The sequence below is a fragment of the Neoarius graeffei genome, chromosome 7 (assembly GCF_027579695.1).
Source record: "Neoarius graeffei isolate fNeoGra1 chromosome 7, fNeoGra1.pri, whole genome shotgun sequence".
NCBI classification, from domain to species: domain Eukaryota; kingdom Metazoa; phylum Chordata; class Actinopteri; order Siluriformes; family Ariidae; genus Neoarius; species Neoarius graeffei.
The window spans coordinates 70,450,909-70,470,614 of NC_083575.1; the positions used below are offsets into that span (position 1 = coordinate 70,450,909).

The following is a 19,706-nucleotide window of genomic DNA, read 5'->3' on the forward strand; positions in this document are numbered from 1 at the left end:
GCGCCGGTGGGTGAAAGGTCATTCAGTCTCGAGAAATCTCACGCTACAAGTCAGCTGACCTTGTATGTAACCCATGTCAAATCTTGCGAGAGCAGCCGCGACAAGTAAACAACTAAACATGGTGCCTCAGTCTGGAAAACGCCAATTTGGATCGTTTTTGCACCGTCTGGCGGTATATCTACTATGATTGGAATATTTTTGGAGCAATTATAACGTATTTGATGATCAGACACATTGTCACGTAGTGTTGCTGGGATGTTTTCACGGAGTTGGTAAGGGGGCGCACGCCGAGAGTAAGAGGGCGCAGCGCCCCTGTTCCCCCGTTTAGACGAAAGCCTGGCATAGGTTTAAAAGATGGTACAGTCACTGAACTATGTACAGCTTTTTATTATTATTATTATTAATTGTGTTACAATTCCACAGTTCGATGCTTTAAATTAATTTGCGGTCCATCAGTTGACAACCCCTGTGCTAGAATACTCCTTCAGGGCTCGTAAACTAGATCAAGTACTAAACAACCAACTAAATACAGACATGCATTCAGGTCCATAAATATGTGGACAGTGACTGTTTTTGTAATTGTGTCTCTGTACGCTACAATAACGGATTTAAAATAAAGCAGTTGAAATGGGATTCAAGTGGAGACTTTCAGCTTTAATTCAAGGGATTAAAAAATATTGCATCAACAGTTTAGGAATTACAGCCATTTTTTTTTTAACAGTCATTCCGTTTTCGCAGGCTCAAAAGTAATTGGACAAACTAGCAATTATAAATATAAGCATCATTTTTAATACTTGGATGTAAATCCTTTAGTCAGTCACTGCTTTAAGTCTGGAACCCATGGACATTAACAAATGCTGAGTTTCCTTCTTCGAGATGTTTTGGCAGGCCTTACTGCAGCTGCCTTCATTTGTGGGTCTTTCTGCCTTCAGTTTTGTCTGCAGTAAGTGAAAAGCATGCTCAATTAGGTTGAGGTCAGGTGAATGATTTGGCCATTTAAGAGCATTCCATTTCTTTGCCTTGATTGTAGACTTTGACAATGACAGGCCGACCTCCTCAAGAGTGCTCTTGACTTGGCTTGATTTTTTTCCACGACGGAAAGAATTCGGAGATCATCCACTACTTTAGTGGTCATCCGTGGTCTTCCAGGCATTTTGGTGTTGCTGAGCTCACCAGTGTGTTCCTTTCTTTTAAGGATGTACCAAATTGTTGGTTTGGCCATTCCTAAAGCTTCTGCTCTCTGCCTGATAGTTCTGTTTTGCCATCCTAATGATGGCCTTCACTTGCATCGACACCTCTTTGGACCAAGTCAAGTTTATTTGTATAGCGCTTTTAACAATAGACACTGCCGCAAAGCAGCTTTACAGAATTTTAATGACTTTAAACATGAGCTAATTTTACCCATAATCTATCCCCAATGAGCAAGCCTGTGGCAACGGTGGCAAGGAAAAACTCCCTCAGACGACATGAAGAAACCACGAGAGGAACCAGACTCAAAAGGGAACCCATCCTCATTTGGGTAACAACAGACAACATGACTATAACATAAACAGTTTTAACATGAAGTCAGTTTCGTTGATGTTATAAACTCTTCATTGATGGAAACTTGAGTGCAAAACTGTTCATGACAACTGCAGTCCTAAAGTTAGCAAGTCAACTGTAGTCCTCAGCCATAAAAGCATTACTGTAAGAGTCCAGAGCGTCTTCTGAGTGTGACTTTCAACTGTCCATATGGGGCCGTCCTCCACAGGAGCGATATGATGAGACTCCGGCCAGACACAGGGCGTCAGGATGGATCAGGCAGGTCAGAGGAGCAGAAGAGGTCAGCATCTCGATCTCAGGATTGACATGTAACTCAGAGGGCCCACATGTTGAGAGTTCCCTCAAACAGCTACCAAATGCAAATTCAACACTGAATCAACTCCAGACCTTATCTTCTTAATTTGTCATGAAATAATTAGGAAACAGGCTACACTCGGCCATAAAACTGCTCATCAGTCCCCTGTCCAACGACTTGAACCTGTGAAAATGTAGGGACGATGTTTGTTTAAAAAAAAAAAAAAAAGGGGGGGGTAGGGTTACACCAACGCAACCCATCTAACTTGGAGCAATTTTGCCTTGAGGAATGGGCAAAAATCCTCGTGGCTAGATGTGCCAAGTTAATAGAGACATACCCTAAGAGACTTGCAGCTGTAATTGCAGCAAAAGGTGGCTCTACAAAGTATTGAATTTTTGTGGGGTTTTTTTTTTTTGGGGGGGGGGGGGGGGGGGGGGAATACCCATGCACACTCCAGATTTCTGTTTTTTTTTCATCTTAATTATTGTTTGTGTCACAATAAAACAATTTTTCAGCTGTCTCAAAAGTAGCCGGTCACCGGCGGCAAATCGCCAGCTATGGCTTGTTATGCCGCCGGCTATTGTCAGTCGAGTCACAAAATTTAATATTAAATATTTCTGACAGCAAAAAAAAGTTGTGAACGTAAATTACATCCACTATGTCATGTATGTCCGTTGCCGCGTCAACTGTGTTTACATCCTTGACACGAGTGCAGCCATTACTGCCGCCTGTGTTGCCAGATTGCGCGTTTTCCCGCCCAATTTGGGCGGTTTTAAGTGCATTTTGGCGGGTTTTGAACATATTTTGGGCTGTAAAACGTCAGCAGTATCTGGCAACATTTTTTTTTACTTAATACAAGAAATTAATGGATGCCAACGTTTTTGCCAAAATGGTATTTTATTTTCCATTGTTTAGGCAGCTTCAGCATCATACTGTGAAATTCTGTTCAAATTGTTTTTTTCTTCTATGAAGCCTGAGCCATGTGTTTTATTAGTTTATAATTATTGTTTAATTTAGTCTTCAGGAGAGACTGCCTGCACACAGTACTAGTATTAATAGTTTTTTTTCTTACATGAAAGCTGAGGCATTTATATTATATTTTAAGGTAACTTCATGTTGTGCTGTGAGTTCTCTGCACTTTAACTTTTGAACCAACAGGTGCATTTGGATAAGTAAAGCCTATTTTTCTGCATTTTTGTAGTCCTGGTAATCTTTTATATTGGTAAAGTTGTTTATAGGACCATTTCTCAGTGTCTGGTTTTTTAATCAATAGTTTTTCCAGTAATAACTTAATATTTAACATATCACTCAATTTTAAACAACCCCCGCACCTCCCCCATAGTCTCCAAAATTTCTGTGGGAAACACTGACGTGCGTAACAACGCTAATCAAGCTTAAGCTAGACGACCCGCCTCAAATACCCGTCCCGGGTAAATGTTATCCCAATTTTAGATGGCCTGTTCCAAACCATCCCGCCCCATGAAAAATTCGTACTTGCGCCCTGCACGCTTTGCGTGCATTATGTCTGCCGCTGGCAGACATTTTACCATTTTGCACCCTGCTGTAAATTATTTGTACCCTGCTATTCTCCCAAACTTTGAAGCCCCTGATTTTTCATCCTTAAAGTGGTAGGCATGTTGGGTAAATCAAATGGTGCTAACCCTCCAAAAATCCATCTTAATTTCAGTTTGTAATACAACAAAACAGGACAAACACCAAGCGGGATGAATACTTTTGCAAGACATTGTACGTATGAACCAAGCTGTATATATTGCATGTGTAAACAATCACAAATTCAGACTCCCATTTCTGATTTTGAGGTCAAGCAACACGATGCAAAAGTTCTCACGGAGGTTTTGTGACTTTTGCATATTCCAAAATGGTCGAAAGCTGGGGTCAGAGCATCATGCCATCCGTTAGACAGTAAACCTTAAAAATTCAGAACCTTTACATTAAACACAAAGTTAATCTTGATGGATGAGTGAACACTTGGGACACCAGGCACGGCATTGTGACATGACTCAACTAGGGATGTTAACCGATGACCGTTTGACCGGTGGTTGACCGAATCAACATCAACCGGTTAATTTTTTTTGGTTGTTGGTTAAAAAAAAAAAAAAAATCAATTGTTTTGAAGCTGCTGATTTTGGAGCGGACAGCTGACAAATCAGAAACACCCATTCAGTCATGTCCCGCCCAGCTGCCACTCGGTGAAAGTGTAGACACCGGCTTTTTAGCTTACAAATTACTATTGTTTTTTTTTTTTAATTATTAGAAGGCACATCGAGTTTAGTCCTGCCTTGGCCAGTGCATTCTGAAAGCATGTTTCGGTCTGTAGCCAACAATGCATGTTATTGCAGATCATATCTCTCCACACAAACTAAAGGCGCAGATGCCGACTTTTTTTTTTTTAAATCGCACAGATCCTTTTTTTTGGGGGGGGGGGGGGGGGGGGGGGGGCGTTGGAGTGTCTGATTGTAATTTCAAGGTGGATTCTGTATTAAAATTACTAAATAGGTGGGTGCCATTGCAGTCCATGAGGCGTGGGGGGTGTGAAAGGAGGGCAGTGGATCGGGGGGCTGCGCGCGTTTGCACGGAAGCTGCGCAATCAGTAGATCAGAATGCGCACATTAAATTTTGCGCAGCTTCCTGATTTGCTGTTTTCTTCTCGTGCTTGTACTTCCTGTGTTTCGTGGACTGTGGCGGCATTTGCTTATATGCAGAATTTGCTTTGATGAAGTTGTGGTCGGACGCTCCAACGCCCCCCCCTTGGGAAAGGAAGGTCGGATCTGCGCGATTCAGCTGTGGAGAGGGCGGCATCCGCCAAAAGGCGTGCCGTTTACATCCCTGTAATAATTCCAATTCTAGAATTTTAAACTCATAGGTTAACCGACTTTAACCGGCTAATGAGGCTCAGCGGTCGGTCAAGATTTTTTTTTAGTTTTCGCCATCCCTAGACTCAACACACTCCGTGAGAACCAGCAAGTATTTATACACGAGTAAAGAACTGACCTTCTCTTTCGTTCGCAGCTCATCAAACATCTCCTGGATCTCCACCCTCCAGTCTTCCTGCATGGAGTGGAAGGAGTCCTGCGGCATGGTGGCCATCACGGCCTCCTCTATGGCTGTCAACTGCTCCAGGATGGTGGCGAACATCGGTCTGATGTGGGGATCCTGTTCCCAGCATTCTGTGGCAACAAACATTCTGTTAAGCTGGAGGGTACAGTCAGTCAGTCCGTCTCCATTTTTAGTCCTCCATTAAAAAGTTACGACATTGCAAAATGTCAGCTGTCGATGGTGTGGAGGCAGGTTGAACCAGCACATAAAGCATGACCATTCTCACCTGCATCTTATTACCACCAGCCTACTTGTGTATACTTTTTGGGTTTTCGGTCACTGTCGTGAGCCCGAGAGAGGGAGATGGCGGAGCTTGAAACTATGATAAAGCCTTTTGGCTGACATTTCTTTTGGTTTAGTTAAAGGAGAGCTGAAGGCAAATTTATCATCAAAATTCTCCCTCTCATTTTATTAAATATAGGAATGCAATTTTGATCGCTATTCTGTCACTGCTATAGAGAGCATGCACGTGACGTCACGAGGTCACGTGATATTTGTTTATCTGCCATCTTGGACAGCATGGCCGCACATAGAACTTAGACGAACCCGTTCTAATTATCAAGTGTGTGGGAGTAGATCTTTCGAGAATGGTTATATCTTGTTCAGCATTTGGTTGTACCAATAGACAGGGCCAAAAGGAGGGCCTGTCATTTTATAGATTCCCTGCAGACGAGGAGAGACGCGCAAAATGGGTGTCCGCTGTGCGAAGAGAAAACTGGAACCCCAGTTCTACCAGCCGAATTTGTAGTGAACACTTCATATCAGGTAGGTGTAATCTTCTAATACATTTATATCTGATATTGAATAATAATTCTGCACAGATAAAGACAGCGGTGATTTGTGATATTTTTTTTCCAGACAAAAACATACATATTTACAACCCTGTCATTATCTGGAACTGAGTTTAGATTTCGAACATTCTTACGATAAAACGTCCTGCATAGTCTCTTTATGATAAACGTCTTAATGCCACTTACCCGTGAGGTTATCAAGTAGACATTCTTCTTCGGAACCTTCCAGAGGTATAGTTGAGATATCCATCCCGCAACAAAATATTTATAAGCTTCCAGGCTCTTGTAAGCTTTGAGGGCTTTGCCAGTGTAACACGATTCACGATTAACGAGAAAATTGTAAATGTCGTGGTAGGCCAGATCGGGCAAATCGCCGGCACCGCAGCTCCGAATTTCCCTGAACAAGGATTGCGGCAAGTTGTACGGATCTGCAATCCCCAACCTGGAACACTTTTCCACGTAACGCTGCCTCACGTCACCTTCAAGATGCTGAACAAACTTAGACAAGTTATTGCGCGATGTAGATGGGGTATTTTCCGAATTTTCTTGGGGATTACTCCCTGGATCCATTACGCTCGCGCAAGGTAAACTACTCTGAAGCCGTCCAATATGGCGGAGTAAACACGGACGGGTCACGTGACTGCACATCCTCTATAGCAAGTTATAAGTGTTTGAAATACGCTCTGTAATCTCAGTCCATATATCAAAGCAATGACCATAAATGAGATTCGTTGAGACCTGTGTGAGACATCGTAGGACGGAAGTAAAACGTACAACGGAAATCAAAGCGACCAACATCTGCCAAAAGACGCGTGCGCCCTCTTTCGAATGCTGACGTAATCAAGCCAGAAGTTTTGTTTGTTTTGATAGTAATCAGGAAAGTTTGAAAAAAAGCAGGCAGTAATCGTCATTTAAACTCATTTTTGTGCAATATTTCATTTGGAAAACAGTTTTCAAAATGGCAGCGCTGACACGTCACGTTTTGAAGTCTCGCGGCGGATGAGCGACATCTGCCGTGGACCAAACGAACTAAATTCGACATGGCTAAAAACCAAATAGGCCGATAAGTATAATATTTAATTGCAATTAGTTGCCAATATGAGTCATGTTACAAGGTTACTAAAACCGAAAACGTAATTGAATAACGCGTTAATTAAGAAATAAAGCAAGTTTAAAAATGACTTCAGTTCTCCTTTAAGATTTTGGAAATAAACACACTGAAAAGTGCCAGTGAAAATAACAGTGAACCTGAAGCTAGGCAAATCTGTCTATATTACTATTTACACACCAGTTACATTAAAAGGAGTGTAAACTGATTAGGGGTGGCTTTCCCAGAAGCCTCTTAATGCTAAGAGCATCTTAACTAGGAGAGAGAGAGAGAGAGAGAGAGAGAGAGCGCGCATTCATTGTGCTGCTCGCTCTACCATTTAACAATGATCTTTTTGCTGCGATGTTTTTGGGAAACTCAGGCCAGATTAGTAAATTAGTTTTAATGGAAACTATTCAGTATTCACAAGCTTGACAAACATGGAGATCATCTCAAAGTGCATCCCTCAGTTTTTGTGAAAGTACTAAAAATATGAGCGTGTCTAATTAACTTAAGACATATACCTTCCATGAGCTTGGCAAAAGGTTCAGGGCAGGTGGATGGAATGGGGAGGGTTAATTTATTGACAGCCACGCCATAGGCAACTGCCAACCCATCAATACCACGGTAAGGTACCTCTCCCGTCAGCAGCTCCCATAGAAGCACCCCATAACTAGGAATAGGGAAACAAAAATCTGTATGAGATGGGATTCCTTCTGCTAATGCACACAGCCTCATGTGCCCAAGAAATATAGTACTGGTTTGTACACAGCACCTTCAGACACACACATTTGAGATTTTGGTGCTGTGAGTGTTGGTTTCATTTATCCTGACAATTAAATGCATCTTTTAAGCCATCCATTATCTGTAGCCGCTTTATCCTGTTCTACAGGGTCGCAGGCAAGCTGGAGCCTATCCCAGCTGACTACGGGTGAAAGGCGGGGTACACCCTGGACAAGTCGCCAGGTCATCACAGGGCTGACACATAGACACAGACAACCATTCACACTCACATTCACACCTACGCTCAATTTAGAGTCACCAGTTAACCTAACCTGCATGTCTTTGGACTGTGGGGGAAACCGGAGCACCCGGAGGAAACCCACACGGACACGGGGAGAACATGCAAACTCCGCACAGAAAGGGCCTCGCCGGCCACGGGGCTCGAACCCGGACCTTCTTGCTGTTGTTGGCAAATAGTTCATTACACCAAAAAGTTCAGAACATGGAAATGGACCCATTTATCACACCACTCATGCTTACGTAGAAACTAAACACAGTCAGTTTTGTTTTATTTATGCTTAATTCACTTCCATATTTACGGAGTAAAGGAAACAAATCACTCTTTTCTGCACGTCATGTAAAGGAGGTGGATGGGCAGATGTAATTGCAGAAAGAGTGTTTATTTACAAAGAGGTAGGCAAACGGATCCAAAACATAATGCAAAATCAGAGGGTGGAAACAGGCAAGGGTCATGCGAGGCACAAACAGAATAGCTGAGGCAAGAACGAAAGGCAGAATCCAAATACGCAAAACTGTCAAAACCAGAAGAGCAATACAGAGACACAAGGTAAAGTGCGTAGACTTCGCAAAGTCTGTCCCTGTGTCCGAAATCGCTCACTCGTTCACTACTCCCTACTCGCTATATAGGGAATTATTATATAGAGGACTATATAGTGAGCTCATTGGTAAAATGGAGGGGGGGGGGGAACAAACAAACAAACAAACAAAAAAAAACCCTTTCAGACACTAGTCCGTCACGTTGGTATTTACATCATTACTGTCGCACAATTAAAACGTGCCAGATCAGTCGGCTGGTGGGTTTTCAAAATAATAAATACATGCATGTATTTTTGTGATAAATCTATATTATACTGAGCGTATTTCCCACATTAAAGAAATACAAGTACTTTGTGTCTGCTGCATCTTTCAGTTCTTTTAAATCAAGGCTGAATACTTTCTTCTGTGCCGCTGCCTTTTATTAAATCAAATTTGAGACTTTTAATTTGATTTCTTTCAGCGTGACCGCAATGCATGATGGGATATATTGCTTTGGTTAGTGACCATCGGTTGTACACTACTTTTCGTTATGCATTGTGGGATACTTTGAGTGCACTATATAGGGTGTAAATAATCCTCACCAAGGTTTTGGACAGCACTACAAAATGGCGTCCCCACTATATAGTGCCCTATATAGTGAGTGGGGGGCGGCACGGTGGTGTAGTGGTTAGCGTTGTCGCCTCACAGCAAGAAGGTCCGGGTTCGAACCCAGCAGCCGGCGAGGGCCTTTCTGTGCGGAGTTTGCATGTTCTCCCCGTGTCCGCGTGGGTTTCCTCCGGGTGCTCCGGTTTCCCCCACAGTCCAAAGACATGCAGGTTAGGTGACTAAATTGACCATAGGTGTGAATGTGAGTGTGAACGGTTGTCTATGTGTCAGCCCTGCGATGACCTGGCGACTTGTCCAGGGTGTACCCCGTCCATCGTCAGCTGGGATAGGCTCCTGCGACCCTGTAGAACAGGATAAGCGGCTACAGATTGATGGATAGCGAGTAGGGAGCGATTTCAGACACAGGGCGAGAGTCCTTATAAACGCGCACCGAGATTGCGCTCTAATCGGCAACAGGTGCACTGCAGCAAGTCCTCATGAGCTTGAGCACGGTGTGCATGCGACTAGCAATTCAAGACAAGACGCTGCGCACATGCATGACACAAGGTCATAAAAAAAATTTTAAAAAAAACCCCACACACAAAAACCCCCCCCCCCAAAAACACGAGTGCTCTGAGAGCACAATATCCCCTGCTACAATATATTGCAAACGGAATTGCAATATGTGTATTACTGTCCTATAACAAAGCCTTCTGCCAAGTTTAGTCAAATTCCTCCAAAAATTGTGAGAGGAGTTGATTTCAGAAGTTGAGAATCCTTTCCTGGGACGAACGGACAGACAGACAGACAGACAGACAGACAGACATCGCCACGACATAACCCCCCTTCAGACCTCTCAGATAAAAAGTGAAGATTGTAAATTTTCAATTAGTAAAAATACTAGTGTCCCATTAGTTTTACTTGCCAAAGAAACTTGTAAACCTGACTGCTTTAATTTTAGTCACATTCTCCCGATCAAGAATTTCTCCTTCTGAGTCACTTATCGCAGTTCACTGAGGCAACAATTTCATTTCTTCGTCTATTATGGAAATTACGGAGGAAATTACCGGCGTGTTGATGTCCACCCACTGACTCGCCATGTTTTCTAAATCTTCGCCATTCACGTGTTGCAGATCACCGATGATGTCAGCAGTCATTTCGTCCTTTTATCGGTCCTTTGATCACCGTTCTCGATCATTATTAGTGCCTGATGCCTAAGCAAGGGTCGTTAAGCCTCGGTTTTATGGCATCGTTAGCCAGTGCCCCAGATTAACTGTCATATCACCCACTATGATGCAACTATTATCACTACTACATTCAGACACGATTTGCATTCATGTATTATTTATTTCGGTCTACCGTCTTACCTCCATACATCACTGCCTTTGGAGAAGAGGGAGGATTTGATGACCTCAGGAGCCATCCACGAGTACGTACCAGCAGCACTCATTTTAGTCGTCTTGTGCCACTCTCTAGCCAAGCCAAAGTCTGTGATCTTCAAGGTCTTCCTACCAATGTCATTGTTCTCAATTCTTTCAAGTAATAAAACTGTAGGGGGGGAAAAAAAAAAGAAAAAAGGCAGACAAATTATAAATACAGCCTGTCAAGATTCATAACACTTAAAAGGTTTTTTTTTTTTTTTTGGGCGTTTTGTTTTTGTAAAAGCAGTCCTTGACTTTGGTATCTTGTAGCCTCTATGCTGAAATACAGCCAGAACAAGAACGGATTGAAAACAGTCCTCTAAAATCTACAACAAATATTGAGTCATTCACATGGCAGATAAAAATGCACTCCGTTAGTTTGTTTTCAGGAAATGAATAACCTCCAGTAACAGTCATACCCGTAATGCTGCAAAGAAGTTGCAAATAAATAAATAAATAAATAAATAAATAAATGGCACCACTAGAAAAGGCTTGTATTGGGGCCGGGAACGATATAGTGGTGAAGAGGCGATGAGCTGGCAAGCTGCCGTGTTTGTGCAGTAGTCCAGCGGAGGTCATTATGTGAATCTGTGCCATTCTGAAGAATTGGGGTCATGCTGGCAAGAAAACGCTTTCAGTTTTAAAAGCTGGCATGACAGCCCTGCCTCCCACTTCCCGACACATCCATCTGGTCTCCAACAACAAAACGAAGGTCACCACGCTATGGACGTCTTCCCCCATCTTTATTCCAGACCACAGTTAAACACACATTTCTGACCATCCCAACCCTGAATCACTCAACATGGAGGTCTACAAAGTAAGCAAAACAGGACAGGATTATCTGCGGTTTTATTCAGGCGCATCATGACTTCTCAGTGAAACCATAAAACCACTCGGACAGCACAGAGAGCCAGGGAAAGTCCTGGACTCTACTGCTCCCTACTGTGATATCAAATATCTACAAAGTAAGCCAATGTCCTGAGACCCTTTAATGTGAGGTCAATATTGTTCAAGAAGGTCAACAAGGCATGGACAGCATCTATTCTCTCATACCGTCCTGGCATTTCACTGGGCTATACGGCATAGGCATGTAACGATTCACCCAATTCATGGTTCAATTCGACTCACAATTTGATTTTCCCTCACTATATTTTTGAAAGAAAAAAAAAAAAAAAAGACCAAAAAGCAACATTTATTTTCCTATTAACTTCAATATTCCTTTTGTTAAATAAAAAACACCCTTTTTAAATTTATTTTTTTATTTACCAATAATTATTTAACCACATTTGTAAACACTGGAGTAAAATGGAGTATAATGGCCTCAATTCTTCCAGCTTGTCCCACTTACGTGTGTGGGGTCGCTGCCATGTGGACCCTATTGATCCACGTCATATTAATTGGAGCATAGTTTTACACCGGATGGCCTTCCTGTCTCAACCCTCCCATTTCCAGGCTTGGGAAACAACCATTCACACACACACACGGGCAATTTAGACTAGTCAGTTAACCTAACTGGCGGCACGATGGTGTAGTGGTTAGCGCTGTCGCCTCAGAGCAAGAAGGTCCGGGTTTGAGCCCCGTGGCCGGCGAGGGCCTTTCTGTGTGGAGTTTGCATGTTCTCCCCGTGTCCGCGTGGGTTTCCTCCGGGTGCTCCGGTTTCCCCCACAGTCCAAAGACATGCAGGTTAGGTTAACTGGTGACTCTAAATTGACCGTAGGTGTGAATGTGAGTGTGAATGGTTGTCTGTGTCTATGTGTCAGCCCTGTGATGACCTGGCGACTTGTCCAGGGTGTACCCCGCCTTTCGCCCGTAGTCAGCTGGGATAGGCTCCAGCTTGCCTGCGACCCTGTAGAACAGGATAAAGCAGCTACAGATAATGAGATGAGTTAACCTAACTGCATGTGTTTGGACTGTGGGGGAAACTGGAGCACCCGGAGGAAACCCACGCGGACACGGGGAAAACATGCAAACTCCGCACAGAAAGGCCCCACTGGGCTTGAACCCAGAATCTTTTTGCTGTGAGGCACCAGTGCTAACCACTACACCACCGTGCCGCCCACTAAAATATAATAGTCTAATTACAAAAATATTCCTTTTATTAAAAATGAAAACATTAAATAGGCCTCCTCTTCATAAACCTTTATTAATATTTACCTATACCTCCATTTTTCTTCTTTCTAGCTTTCAGCAGTCTGTACAAAAGATACCACTGAATTCTTGTTAAATATATTTGCACAGTCAATTGCACAACAGCTCTTTCCCACTTTAGACGAGTTTTTTTTCATGTGTGCGCTGTTGCAGCATTAGAGCTGTGTTACTTCCACTGAGCGTTAAGTCACGTGTATTCCTGCTAGTGTACATTATTGCACCCTTTGTGGTCTAAACCAGGGGTTTTCAAAGTGTGGGAGAGTCAGCCCCCCCTCAGAGAGCAAATAAACTACAGCGCCCCCCTTACAATTTTTGTTGTTGCTATACTTAATGTTCCATTCGTATTAAAAAAAAAAAAAAAAAAGGTTGTTATACACATTATTTTTTTCTTTTACACATTTTAAACATCTGTGCTTTTTTTTTTTTTAAACATCTTGTTTTACACATTTTAAACATCTCATAGCATCGTTAGCTAGCACCTCTTGGCAGACAACACACTGTGGCAGTGGAGCATCTTCAGATCCAGTCCATGAAAATCCAAACTTTAAATAATCATGCTCATACTTCCTTCTTTTTTTGCTTGGCCCAGACTCTGTCTCCTCACTCACTGTAGCTTTAGGTACTAAAAATCGATCCATTTTGTCTCTAGCAAAGGCTAGCTAAAGTTCGCTAAATGTCCACAATAGTAACTTATTCTGGTTCATTTTTCCCCACGTTGTGCCCCCCCTGAAGAACTCTGGCGCCCCCTAGGGGAGGCGCACCCCACACTTTGAAAAGCCCTGGTCTAAACAAAGCCATTACAGCTAGGAAAAACAGATTATGCAGTCTAATAATCACAATTCATTTTTTATTTCAATTTGATTAGTCATTCGTACACAGACAGTCAGTCAGTAGCAGGGGTTCTCAACCTTTTCTGCTTCGAGGCCCACCTATTCATACTTGTAACGAGTCGGGACCATTAAAAAAGATCCCCAATTATTTCGGTTCATCTATTCTAGTAGAATCTAATAATCTATTGTAAAGTGTATTAATGGGATGCAACATCACGCCCTGTTACAGATGGGAATTAAATGAATGCAATAAAAAAAAATTTAGACTGTAGGTAATGTATTTAAAACTGTATGGATGTCCCAGAAGCCGACATAAAACCATGCATGCAGGGCATTCTCAGTCAAAAGGGATTAATGATCCAAAAATGGGGTCTGGTCCATTAACACAAGAACTTACTGTCATGTTTGTGGACCGAAAACAAGCAAATTATTAAAAAAAAAAGTACTCAAAAGAAGTGGATATAGAAACCACTCAGTGGGATTAGAGCCTTACACGCTAACCAAGAAGGATTTTTCCTATGAAAGAAAAATTTACTAGCTAAATTTGACATTAGTAGAATAAAATTTGATTCTATTGTAGCCAGAACTAAATACAAAAAGACAATAGTTACACATACTATTAATTAACTTAAAGTGCCATTCCACCATTGGATGTATTCTTTGGCATAAAATATATTGCATTTTATGACATGACTAGACAGAGAAATGTTTTAGCTTCAAAATGATATCAAACAATTTGACAACGACAAGTATATTAATTTTGCGACCAAAGTCACCTACCCTTTTAATTTCCGCGCGGTAGTGAAACGTGATGTCATCGGCAGGTTCCCCTTCTTGTGTACCACGTCACGTGTGACGTGGCACAGATTATCAGCAATGGCGGACAGAACGCGATTTCCACTTGTCGATTGCTGTGCCGATATTCGCCATCGACCGTATCCTTTGGGCATCACTTGCTATTTTCCTTCGCTTCTTTTCCGAAGCTGACAATCGCGTTCTATCCGCCATTGCTGATAATCTGTGCCACGTCACACGTGACATGGTACACAAGAAGGGGAACCTGCCGATGACATCACGTTTCACTACCGTGCGGAAATTAAAAGGGTAGGTGACCTTTGGTCGCAAAATTAATATACTTGTCGTTGTCAAAAAAATTGTTTGATATATCATTTTGAAGCTAAAAGATTTCTCTGTCTAGTCATGTTGTCATAAAATATATTGTATTTTATGCCAAAAAAATACATCCAATGGTGGAATGGCACTTTAATGTGAAGTTAATTAACAGATAATCAACAGATTAAGTTTTTTTTTTTAAAAGATCGTGTATATTTTTTTCATCTTTTGTATTTGTAATTATTTGTATCTCTACATGCACGACCCCACCAGCTCTGTCGATCAGCTTATCGTGTTTAATTAAAAGTTATTCATTCATTAGGAGTTGGAAAATTATCCATCCGTCGAGTTCCTGACATCTCAAACTACCTGGTGCTGCAGACATCGTTCTACACGGACACACAGCTGAAAACCTGGAAGAGCACAATTTTTATATGGGAGTCAAAGATCTGGGGATCAGGACACTACAAGATAAATCCTGTATTGTTTTTGCCCGGGTAAATAGGAGTTTCTGGGCTTTTTGTACGCGTCTTTGCGATGGTTGCTTGGACGCTACAAGTTTTGTTATCGGGTGTAAACAAACGACAGTCGCTCGCTTCCCAATCCTCCCTGCTCTTCTCTTCCAGCAGGCATCACAGACTCATGTAAATTTACCCACAAACGTATTTATTTATAGCGCTCTCTCCCTGTGTGCGCACACACACACACACACACACACACACACAGGCTAAATGCAGAGGAGGAATGTGACAAAAAGGCTTGTTCGTCTTAATTTACCCACAAATATATTAATTCCACTTGAAAAGTGTTCGGCGAACCAGCTACTGGATTTGGGACACAACGACATCCTTAACTATTTAGCATTTGGCTTCAAACTTGAAAAAAAATTCGTGGACCACTAGAAGTCCTTTCCTGTGCCGTATGGCGCATAGGGTGGCGCTGATCTCCATTTCCGTAGCCCTCAGCCTCTCACATGGCTAGGGTTACAGTACAGTGGGGGACTAGTCCTCTGGTAACCGCGAGAGTTTGGCCCACTAGATCTGCGGCCCGGTGTTTGAGAAACACTGGTCAATTACACAACAGCTCTTTCTCACTTCAGATCTGTTTTTTTGTGTGCGCTTTCATGGCATAAATTTTTATTACGATTTATCGTTGAATGATATATCGTTAGATGCCCAACATGGTATATGAGAGCATCTCACCTCATCTCATCTCATTATCTGTAGCCGCTTTATCCTGTTCTACAGGGTCGCAGGCGAGCTGGAGCCTATCCCAGCTGACTACGGGCGAAAGGCGGGGTACACCCTGGACAAGTCACCAGGTCATCACAGGGCTGACACAGACAACCATTCACACTCACATTCACACCTACGGTCAATTTAGAGCCACCAGTTAACCTAACCTGCATGTCTTTGGACTGTGGGGGAAACCGGAGCACCCGGAGGAAACCCACGCGGACACGGGGAGAACATGCAAACTCCGCACAGAAAGGCCCTCGCCGGCCACGGGGCTCGAACCCGGACCTTCTTGCTGCGAGGCAACAGCGCTAACCACTACACCACCGTGCCGCCTATATGAGAGCATTTGTGTAAAAAATAAATAAATAAAAGGACCCTTGCTGGAGGACCCGAGGACACTACTGTGGTCGATACAGACACCAGTGAGCTGAACGGAGACGACTAACAGATAAATAAAATCATGCAGCTAATAAATTGTAGTTGGAAGTCACCTTAACACACAGTTACATGTAGCAATATTTTCATGATTCCATAGCTAGTCATATTTAGCTAACTGATTAACTAGTAGAACCTGTAGAGCAGAAATGACCCGACTTGAGCGAAACTGCATTAGCCGTCATGCGCCGTAAACTCCGGCACTGCCCGAAAGTAAACGTGATCACCAGTGTGGAAGTTGAGCTCAAGGGAAACAGAGTACTCCTTGCTGAAGCGTTAAAATGATCATTTATTATTTCAACACCACCACTACTTCCTGTTGTCACAGAACACACAAAAGTATTTACCCCCCAGGGTGTATGGAGGGGGGGAGAAAAAAAAAAAAGTTATCTAGTCACCATCTCTCTCACCAACAGACTGACCTCTGGTGGTGTGTTATGCACTAAAACACCTCGCCTCCATATAGCATCTCCAGATCAGTTTAACAAGAAAGAGGAGCATCTGTATTTTTGATGGTATTTTGGCAGGGGAACAAACAAACAAAAAAAACCCACACTATTGGGGTTTCTAAATACATTGATACTGCCCAAGCCTACTTGAAACACAAAAATCATTTCAATATCTTCAGGGTCTGGTTTATTGGTTTGTGCCTGAAATTAATTTTTAAAATAGGAGGACTCGACCCGTTAAACGCCTCACATAGGAGGAGGTTTATTTGCTCAAACTAAAGGGACCCCATCAGAAATAATTTATATATATATTATTTACCAGCTTAAGGGAGGTCCGTATCATGAAATACCGTGACCTCGGCCTTGAAAATACCGACCGAGGCCCTTAAGCTGGTAAATAATATTTTTTCTTTACCAAATTCTAACAGAAAATGAGAGCGCCCGAAAGGGAAACCACATTTAGAACAAACCTGCTACAAGCTCGTTTTCGGCTTTCTCCTGAAATGTTTTCCTTTATTTCGTCTTCATCAGGGTAGTAAAACTCGCTTTCGCTGTGAACACTGTCATCATCGCTATCCATGCTGTAAAATTAAATGCTATTATACTGAGAAATGCGAAAATAAATGTTGACCAAAAAAAATTGTTGTGAACGAGCGAGTCGCCAAAAGGTCCGTAAACGGGGTCCGGATTGTAGGATTCCAGACCGCTCCCGCGAGCCAATCAGAGCGCACGATTTGATGGAAACCGGACCGTGAAAAAAATCAATCATTTTATTTTTCTGTGAATTCAAAACCACATTAAAAGTCAACAACACTTTGCTGAGCAGAGAAACACCTCGTATCAATGGAAAGGGTAAATTCTGCTGTTTTTGATAAGTGGTATGTTGTGATGCGATAAAGGACTTCATTCCTGTGTCCGAAATCACTCACTCGTTCACTACTCCCTACACAGGGAATTACTATATAGAGGACTATATAGTGAGCTCATTGGTAAAAAGAAAAGAAAAAAAAAACCCGCTTTCAAACACTATTCTGTCGTGCTGGTATTTACGTCATTACTGTTGCACAATTAAAACGTGCCAGATCAGTCGGCTGGAGGGTTTTCAAAATAATAAAATACTGTACATGCGTGTATTTTTGTGACAAATACATATTATATAGTCTGGCAAGCCAGACTAAGGCCCTGTCCACACGGCAACGGATTCAGGTGACTCCGATACAATTGCTTATCGTTTAGGCCTGGCGTCCACACGGCACCGGCGTTTTGGGTGCCCAAAACGCAATCTTTTTGAGAACGGGTTCCAGAGTGGAAAGATCTGGCAACGTTGCCGTTGTGAAGTCGTCTGGATGAGTAGAACGGATTTGTTTACGATGACGTCACAACCACATGACTGTGAGTGCTTCACGCCGGGTAGAAGTGTAACGAATATCACCAGGAAAAAGCCTTACAGAGCACTAGTGAGAGTGAAACACGAGCTTGGATATTATTATTATTATTATGTTCAGTGTTAGTTCACAGTAGTAATGCAAGAAGCAGAATAGTGACAGTAATAGTGAAGCAAAAACATGCAATTGTACAAACACTGCAGCTCTACAGCAAAATATTCATTTATGAAATGGTCTGATTCTTAACACCAGTAGTGCCAATGATCTTCTCATTGCGATGCGAGTTGTCAACAAATCCTATAACTTGGTTCATGAGACGCGCTTACAAAATATTTTCACTGTGAATATTTATTGTGTAATGGTGCAATCCCGCCAGCAAAAATAGGGGAAAAAAGGAGCGATCTCACCTCTTCAGATGTTGATTTAAGTCCGACAATACATTCCTTAAAAAGGGCGTAGAGGAGCAAATTAATCCAATTTATTCCGGACCATTAAAGACGCCGCCTTCCGCGTAGAATCATACGTCATCCTCGCCGCCATATTGGATAGGTCAAAGCGGAGAATAAAGATTAGCTGCGTTTAACTGTACCAACAGGTTTACCGTCCAAACGAGATCACATGGGATTACCTTTCACAGGTGAGAAACAACAAATTAATCCATCGTGTATCATTCAATTTATTCCGGGCCATTGAAGACGCCGCCTTCCGCGTAGAATCACACGTCATCCTCGCCGCCATTTTGGATAGGTCAAAGCGGAGAATAAAGATTAGCTGTGTTTAACTGTACCAACAGGTTTGCTGTCCAAACAAGATCACATGGGATTACCTTTCACAGGTGAGACTGGAAAAATACTTTTCATTGTATTTGGTCATTATAATGTAATTTTACAAACAGATTTTCCTGACTTTGTGGCTAATATGAAGTCTCGTGCATAATAGTTTATGCGCATGCGTCGTTACTTCTATTGTTCTGGTGTCTCCGAAGGGACCGTCTTACAGCACCCCTAGAGGTGTGGCATGTGTATTGCATCGTTTTCAGCAAGCGCTGCGTTGCCATATGGACCTGATATTTTACTGATTGTTGCCCATTTGGACGCGATATATTTTTAAATAACATCTCGTTGCCGTTGTCGTGTGGATGTAGCCCAAATGTGAATATTTAGTCTGGCCTCGATCCATAGACATTTCCGAAGTGGGTGGGAGGAACAAACCGCTGTCTTTCAAACTGTCTCTGTGCGTATAGGCCAACGCTCTGACCAATCAGCGCAACAGTGACTGTGACGTAGTCAGAGCGACAGAAAGCAGTGGGGGAGGCCTTGAAATAAATAATTTTTCAAAATGCGTATTAATTAATAAACAGGTTCTAGATATTAAGAAGTTTGGAGATAATGACCACAAGTTTGGAGTCTGTACCACATACACTTATTGTTTTCCAAGTGTTTTTCAAGGGTTTGCTTAAACTGTTTTTGAGAGTTTTTATTTAGTGGTGTTTGGTGAAATAATTTCCCTTAAATTTAGAATAACAGGAAAATAAGAAACAATCAAAAAGTAATGTTTCAAAGCTGTTTATTAATTCTTCGTACTGCACAAACTAGCCCCATCCTTTTGGCTACGAGCGGAGCCAGCTGGTAGATCAGACTTTTGCCATAGCCGGTCGGCAAAACAGTGAAAACGTCCTTCTTGAAAAGGAATGAGCGGAGAGCCTCTTCC

At 42.4% G+C, this 19,706-nt stretch overlaps 1 protein-coding gene across 3 annotated transcripts in view; it reads right to left on the reverse strand.

Moving 5' to 3' along the window:
* map3k21 (mitogen-activated protein kinase kinase kinase 21) overlaps positions 1–19,706 on the reverse strand; it is a 117,367-nt gene that overhangs the window by 31,094 nt on the left and 66,567 nt on the right. For all 3 annotated transcript variants that reach the window (XM_060926336.1, XM_060926337.1, XM_060926338.1), the window contains exons 2-4: positions 10,345–10,525; positions 7,357–7,505; positions 4,850–5,025 (exon numbers count right to left, since the gene is read on the reverse strand). In XM_060926336.1, coding sequence (XP_060782319.1) covers positions 4,850–5,025; positions 7,357–7,505; positions 10,345–10,525 — 506 coding nt within the window. The remainder of the gene's footprint in view (positions 1–4,849; positions 5,026–7,356; positions 7,506–10,344; positions 10,526–19,706) is intronic.